The 8,131-nt window shown below is 34.6% G+C and overlaps 1 protein-coding gene across 2 annotated transcripts; it reads right to left on the minus strand.

Annotated features, from left to right (window-relative positions):
* Positions 1-4,198: 4,198 nt before the first annotated feature.
* Positions 4,199-7,898, minus strand: LOC103427829 (autophagy-related protein 8f). Of its 2 annotated transcripts, XM_029107934.2 has the most exons (6): positions 7,704-7,898; positions 7,297-7,347; positions 7,102-7,157; positions 5,480-5,532; positions 4,988-5,106; positions 4,199-4,422 (listed from the first exon to the last, which is right to left on the minus strand). In XM_029107934.2, the coding sequence occupies exons 2-6, from the start codon at positions 7,331-7,333 to the stop codon at positions 4,334-4,336; spliced, it is 354 nt and encodes a 117-aa protein (XP_028963767.1). In that variant the 5' UTR covers positions 7,334-7,347; positions 7,704-7,898; the 3' UTR covers positions 4,199-4,333. The 2 variants fall into 2 exon arrangements, with proteins under 2 accessions (XP_028963767.1, NP_001288056.1); NM_001301127.1 differs by lacking the exon at positions 7,704-7,898 and having other exon boundaries at positions 4,334-4,422; positions 7,297-7,333.
* Positions 7,899-8,131: the final 233 nt, after the last annotated feature.

An 8,131-nucleotide genomic window follows, 5' to 3' on the forward strand; every position in this document is an offset into this window, starting at 1 on the left:
AAAATGTGCAAAGCAAAAGGAGAGCTTCTATAAAAGTTTAAGACTATCCTAAAAGGTTCAGAATTAATATTTTTATGGTTTTGTGGTGCCCCATCATCAACATTCCAATTCAAATAACAAGAGAGTTAGAGAAGTCATATTCAAGCAAGAATTTGAGCATTTATTCAAGAGAAAAAAAAGGAAACAAGGAGAGACTTTCGAGACTAGGAGTAGTAGTCTTAGCAATTAAATCATAAGTAGATGATATAAATCCTTGAAAGGTCTATAATTTATATAAACATAACAATACCAATCACCTAGCTAAGTAGATTATAACTCTAGAACATAAGCATATGCACTTGAAAACATAAATAAACTATACTAAAGCATCCTAATACATCACTGTTTATACTAGCAACTAGATTCTTAAATAACAAAATGTTATATTTAGTCTTATCCCTCAAACCCAAAACGTATACGCCAAATTCTAATTTGCTACAAACATAGCATTAAAACATTCATTGCTTAACCTGTGTACACTCCTCCACTATGTGGGCAAGTGGGCGTGAACCAGCATGATGCTTGTACTTCTTAGCTAGTGCCATATACTTAACAAAAAATTAAGTCTAAATGCATGCATGAATCAACTAAAACAATACCAGAAACTTCTTCGACTGAAAATGTTCGCATAAAAACTCCCATTGTCCAGGTTCCCCAGGTCTCGCACTACCCATAGAATAAGATTGTGTGCGAGAAAGATAAGTCTGCCTCAAAATATCAGGCCTATTCCTCTCTTGAGGAAAAGTAGGAGGAGCAGCTCCAATAGCAGATGTAGACCATGACTGGGATGGCAGAGGCAGGATTCTTGTTGACACAAAAGGTCGTTTCCTTTTTTGGCTAATCATTGGCATCTACAAATAAAAAAATTAAAAAAAAAAAAAAACCAAGTTTAAGTTAAATGTAAATACATATATGCAATGCATTGGAATTCATTGGTAAGAATAAAAATCAAAGGCATTGACGCATAAAAATCCAAATAAAAAACTTTACTTCAATTTGTAGTGCACCCTAAGTTAAACTTTACTTCAATTTGCAGTGCATTGGAATTCATTGGTAAGAATAAAAATCAAAGGCATTGACGCATAAAAATCCAAATAAAAAACTTTACTTCAATTTGTAGTGCACCCTAAGTTATAAGAGCCTAACAATAACATGCCCCGACCAAGAAAAAATCAAAACAAAAAGTAATGGTAGCCTAAAGGTCTTGAACCAAACTATAATTAAGCAATATATTAAATAGTTTGGTTATATCCTCACTATTAAGCCTGGTTGCTTGTGGTTGCTACTTCTTCAAAATTATGGAGATGATTGTGAGAGCGAGAGAAGCGAGAGAGATGATAGAGGCAAAGACATGGATGAGAGTCAGTTAAGAGTGTGAGAACCCTAATAGATAAACTTAGGGATTTAGGATTGTCAAAATTGTTTCTGAGCGAGAAAGTCCCCTCCAAGTTGTTACAAGATAACTTGGAATTCTTACGAAAGTGAAATCAGATGGCATGCTGAGAGTGAAGAATATGGGAGGGAGATCATGAGCAATTGGGGGATGTGAACCAACAAAATAGGAATAGAAATATTATGGGAGGGAGATCATGAGCAATTGGGGGATGTGAACCTAAAAAATAGGATTATGAAGAAATGGGATGGACATCATGAGCAATTGGGGGATATGAACCGACAAAATAAGTTAGGATTGCCTTAGGAATTTGATAAGCTTGTCCTTATCACGTAGAGTTATTATCACTTTGTCGATGACATACTTTGTTGCCTCTCTTATCAGTTTGCTAATGAAATACTTTGTTGCCTCACATCGTCGGTTAATATTTCAATACAATGGGAAAAGTTCCTGCCAAAGTTTACCCATAAAAACAAATCGTCAGGGCATCGAACTTATGCCTACAAAATGATCGTCGGCTAATGTTCCAATTTTCTCGGCTAAGATTGGCTTTGTAAATTGGTTCTAGTGTTAGTATTCAGCTGATAAATTAAAATTTTCGTCGAAAAATGACTCTTGTGCTGACAAAATTTTGCTTTGTCGGCTTATAATTTGTCGGCAAAATAATAATTTCTAGTAGTGTTGGCTCCAAATACATTTTCACCAAAAACTCTTCCAATAATTTTAAAAGCATTTACAAACAAACCCTAAAGCAGTAGAGTATTTGCTAAATTGTGTTGTAAAAGTGCTTTGAATATAAAAACCAATATCAGAGAGTTTGGTAAATTGTGTTGTAAAAGTGTTTTTGAGTATAAAAAGTAATATCAAAGTGTTTGGTAAACTTTTATGTATGATTGTTGTAAGAGTAAATTGTACAAATGGTCCCTCAACTTTAATCAAATTGGAGCAATGGTCCCTCAACTAAAAATCCATTACCATTGGTCCCTCAACTTATCAAAATGTGTAGCTATAGTCCTTTTCATCAATTTTGTCAAAATTTTGTCAAAATAAGCTATGTTGGAATGACCATTTATATAATTAGGGTCCCTCAACTCATCAAAGTGTATAATTATGGTTCTTTTCGTCAACTATGTCAAAAAATTTGTCAAAACGAGTTATATTGTAAGGACCATTGCTACAATTGGATTAAAGTTAAAGGATCATTTCTCCACTTGAATTAAAGTTCAGGGACCAATGGTAATGGATTTTTAGTTGAGGGACCATAGCTGCACGTTTTGATAAGTTGAGGGACCAAAGGTAATGGATTTTTAGTTGAGGGACCATTGCTCCAATTGAGTTAAAGTTAAGGGACCATAGCTACAATTTACTCATTGTTGTAATTATGTATAATGACCAAAAAAGACACCATAGTGAACAAAAAGATGAAAAGACCATAAAAGTTTTTCTCTCCTTGCTTTTTCCCCTCACCAAAGGACTTCCTCTCACAAACCCTAACCTTAGCTGCCGGCCCCTCCTCTTGGTTGGGGTCAGTGGCAACCCCTTGGCCTTAATTTTTCTGCAGCGCCATCCTTCTTTTCCTTCCTTCCTTAATTTTATGCAGTTCCTTCCTTCTTAAATTTCCTTGCTTTTCGTTTTGACCCTTTGATCTAGTAATTTTGTTTCTGAGCGAAGTCTCACCTTGCCTTGAGCTATGTCTCAATTTCTCTGAGTTTTGTCTTAGTTTATGGCGGATCTCGTCTCACATCACGAGTTCAAGTTTTCTTCTGCTCCAATTGTTGTTCCCTACCATGATTGTTGCCCACTGGCCTTTGCTACTCGGCTCTTTAGGTGTTTCCTTTGTGGGTCCTATTCAGAGACACGCTTTGCATTTGGGTGGCTTTTAAAGTGCAATTTGCCCTAATTGGTAGGATTATGGGAGCGCTTACAGAGCGGGTGATTCACCACCCCCATTTTCCATTCATCAATGTGGTTCGTTGGTTCTTCTTTCCAACGTGGCACTCACAACGATGGTGTTAAGATCTAGGATTTCTTTCCTTTATGGCTATTATGGGTTTGGTATTAAGCCTGATCTTGTATTTCTTTATGTTTGGGTTGTAGTCTTCTTTTTTTAATGAAATTAGCTTGTATGGAAAAAGAAAAAGAAAAGTAAAGAGACACCAGAGTGAAAGAATGCATGAATGGGCATATATAGTTTACTTACCATGAGCAATTGTATGGAAATAATCTCATGACCGGAGTCACTTTTTTATAGTTTACTTACCATGTATGAAAATGAGAATAAATGAAGGTCTCCCATTAACACAAGGAAGGTTGTTTATCCTATACCCGTTCCTTGCAATCCTCATTTTTCTAATCCTTCATTCCTTCATAGCCCATACTATGTTAAATAAATATGCCCATCATACAGAGAATTTTCAGTTTAATTATTTTACACATATTATGCAAGTATATATTGTCTTTATGTAAGATGATCCTTAAATATTAGAAACTTGAGAACTGAAACGATCAATATCATTCCATCGACAAAAACACCAAAGTATTTAATACGATATAAGAGAATGCTCTTAACTATTTGAGTTACAAGTTCATATGACTAGCCATATTATGTGCACAGGACATGATTATACATTTGCATTCGACAATGTTTTACTTGTATTGTTCCATTCTCCACAGACCATGATAGATAAAAAGCATATGATTAGGAATTATTCAGTAGATTGGCATCTTATAAGTTGCTAAAAAGCTATATACAAACTATCCCTGCTCAGATAAACAGAGTGCAGTTATATATATTAAGCAGAGTGCTGGTATTGTAGAAGATAATGCGTTAACGGAGATGCGTAATATAACGATGAACGAGGAATATAACGACAAAGAAATATGAGAACATCTGATCATCCACTATCCAAATGTGTTCTCGCCACTGTATGTAACATACAGAAATCCATCTGCATCCTTCTTTTCATCATATATGGTAGACATTATTGCTCCTGCAAAAAATGAAATATGGTCTTCATAATCTTCGAGGAAATGTAGACACGATGTCATAACTTCTACAAATCTGAATATTACTGAACATCTTTCCAGTTGACTTTCCAGGAATACGACACTTTACCGTGACCATAATCCTTGATTGGTCATGAATTAAACTATTTTCTTTTGACTTCAACCAGGAATTGGATTATTTACCACGATCAGATTTCCTCTTCCAAATCCAAATATTGTAAAAAAAGTTTATATCCGAGAATCTTATGATATATTCCAACTAAGCTTTGATTCTTAGAAAGAATTAAGTACAGCCTGCTCATTGTTTGACACGAAAATGAATACCACGGTGTCATTTCTGCACATTTTTTTCTTCGAAAATCTCCATGGATATTGCAAAAGTTCAATCATATCCAAGAATCTGTGTTGGACATTTTTCCAGTTAAAGTTTGACTTCAATATGGCATTAACTATTTACCAAGGTAAAACTACGTTATCATATTTAACACATACCCTAAAATTAACCATCAAATCAGAAGGGGGGAGACAGAGAGAAGTTTCACTAGATACCTGTAGCTGGGAGGACATTGTCTACGAATATGAAGATTGCCTTTTCTGCACTCAGTTTAATTCTCTTACGGATGACATAGACAAACTGACCCACAGTCAAATCAGCTGGAACCAGGTATCTGTTATGTAGCAAATCAAGTCGTTAATATATAGAACTACATCAGCAGTAAGTACCGGATCAAACAGCATCCTGTTCATTCACAAATTATAATACAATACAACAATTGAGCCCGCATTGAATCTAAAGAAAAAATCAGAAAGGACGGAGATACAGTCCATGACTGCCAGGCCTAGTGATAACTCTTCCTCCTTTAAGAACAAGGGAGGATGGAGATTTTGGGTTTAACATCCAGTGGGCGGGTGTGTGGCTTACTCAAAAGGGGAAAACCTTATATGTTTCCAAAGTAATAAATTTATACTGATGACAATAGAGCTGCAGCTTACTCACAAAAGTGATTACATAAGAGGAAGTAATGTGAAACTGGTGCTTACTTTTTCCTGTCAATGTTGGGAATATCACTTCTCTCTGCCTTTTCCACAATCACCTTCAAATCAGAAAAGAAATAATTAACAGAAGCAACGATTCGGATACCACGAGTGCATTGTATTATGATGCAATTGAACCACTATTTAGAAGAGATCAAGAAGCACCATCTGAATAATCATGTGTGTGTGTGTGTGCTGGAGGTTATGTTACTGATCTAAGTATCTAAGTCCATGATGGTTCCATGGTTTTCAATGATAATCATGATTCAGCCATTCCCTTTGATATACCAAATAAACATACAATGCATCTAGCATACGCATGAAAAAGAATATAGATACAGTGAATTCGTGGTTGTTGCTCACAGTCACAATTGCCATTGGATGACTATTAAGCATCTACTCTCCAACATTCCATGAAACGAAGAACAATAAGCCCATCATATACCTAGGAAAAGAATTTTTGTTATACTGACCTTGATGGAGAAATCAAAACAATATTAATGAGTTTCCATGCCCACTAATATAAACCAAGGCTAGGTTCTTTTACAGGAAAACAGGTAACTTACGGTCATCGTACCTCTTTACTAAAGAAAAGGCATTCGCTCTCAATAATTTGCAATATACTGATATAAAACATCTCTCATAGCAACAAGGCACTCAGGCAGATATATCATCAACACATTATAAAGCCACCTCGACACCCTAGTTTTGTTCCTCATCTTATCCAAGAAATGAAGTACTATATACCCATAGCACGGTGAAAATACACATTTTAATGAAAACTTTTCCTAAGATCATTCATTTTCCTTTTATTTCTACAATGTATTGCCAATTTATGACTTAATGATCTTTTTTTTTTGGTACCAAGATATTTTCCAATTGGATCATGTAACACATGACGGATAAATTCCAGTGCATAATTTCCTTTTTTTCAAAAATCAATCACTGATTTGTATTACATAAGAATTTCCTACGCACTAAATAATAAGTGTTGTGAGCACTAATCAAACAATAAACTCTACCATCACTTACTTGAACATCTTGTATAACTTGAGACTATAATACCTGAACATCTTGTATAACTTGAGACTATAATACCTGAACATCTTGTATAACTTGAGACTATAATACCTATAATTTAAGGGAATTTTAACGAAAAGCACCCGGTACTGTTCATTTTAATGAAAAACCACATTTTTACACTAAAAAGTCAATCCTGGTACTATTCACTTTACCTTTTATTTTGTCCTTATCATTAAAACTCAAAGTTTTCAAGCTCTTTTCATTAGTTTTCCTATAATTTAATTCGGAAGCAAGGTACACACCAAGAAACCTGCAGTTGCCATCCCATATTATGATAACACATGCTCTTTGAAGTTTTTTAATCAAAACATGACTCTCTTCAATGCAGTCTGAAACAGATTATGCAACTACTATGCGTGATACAAAATTATGAAACATGATTGGACCTATGAAATGTCAAAATAACTCCTAAATCTTTAAGATGCGGAAAAGAGAGATAAAAAACACCTGACATTGACAAATAGCAAGGTAATAGCAAAATTCGGCACACACAGAGGAATTAAAAGGAGAAAATCCTAAATTTAAAGATTAAAGCTAGGTCCTACAGGAATTCTGTCTGAATATTTCTCTCTAATCCTTGCGGCCTCAGCACGTCTCTTCTCTGCATATAAAGATACCACACGTTTATACAACTGATTTCGTAAACTTAAACATCGCAAAATTAATTGCTGAAAAAGATAACATGGAACAGAATATACTAAAAGCATAAACAAATTCAGCACATGAACACCAAAACTTACCAAACTCATGTGCTTGCTTGAAGCTGCTTTTGGTCATTTTTCTACAATCCACTGCATAACAAGGACCAAACCTTATTGGCAATCTATAGACAATTTACTAAATAAAATCAAAAAATTGATTGAAATTAAGAAATTGTGTGGAAGCCATGATCAAAGTGGTAAAATTCAAGAAAATATCCAAAACCCAGAAGAAAAAACAACAATTTCTTTCAGAGAATCAAAGAAATTCAATCATGTAAACAATTGATTATGCACCTAATACCCTGATCAGATGCCTTGAACAAATATAACAATCCAAGATAAAAAATAAAAAATAAAATAACACTCCAATATTATCTTTTCTGTTTTTTTCTTATTTTTCTCGGGAAACAAACAAACCCAAAATCAAACAACTGAAGAAAGCTTACAGAAAAGATTGGAGAGGAGTGATCGACAATCTGCTGAGTTCTTCTTGGCTTTGCAGATAAGAGATGATTACTTAAAGATGGTGCCTTTTCAATGCTTTCATCGACTTCATCAATGACGGCATTGCCCGCAGCCCTGCTATTTAATAATCGGTTTTGTCTTCACTCCTCCTGCGACGTTTGGTCCACTACGGTGGTGACCAATGAAACCTTGCCATGTCAGACTAAGAGGTTGGGTCCTTTTGCTATCACAGTATCCTTTCCAACCAGAGACTTTTTTAAAGAAAACTAATAAAAAAAAGGTTAGAATTTTTTGAGATTTATTAATAAGAACGAAATAAAGAGTAAAGTGAATAGTATCAAGATTAATTTTTAGTGTAAAAATATGGTTTTTCGTTAAAGTGAATAATAGCGGAAGCTTTTCATTAAAG

This window comes from Malus domestica, chromosome 02 (assembly GCF_042453785.1).
Source record: "Malus domestica chromosome 02, GDT2T_hap1".
Taxonomy (NCBI): Eukaryota; Viridiplantae; Streptophyta; class Magnoliopsida; order Rosales; family Rosaceae; genus Malus; species Malus domestica.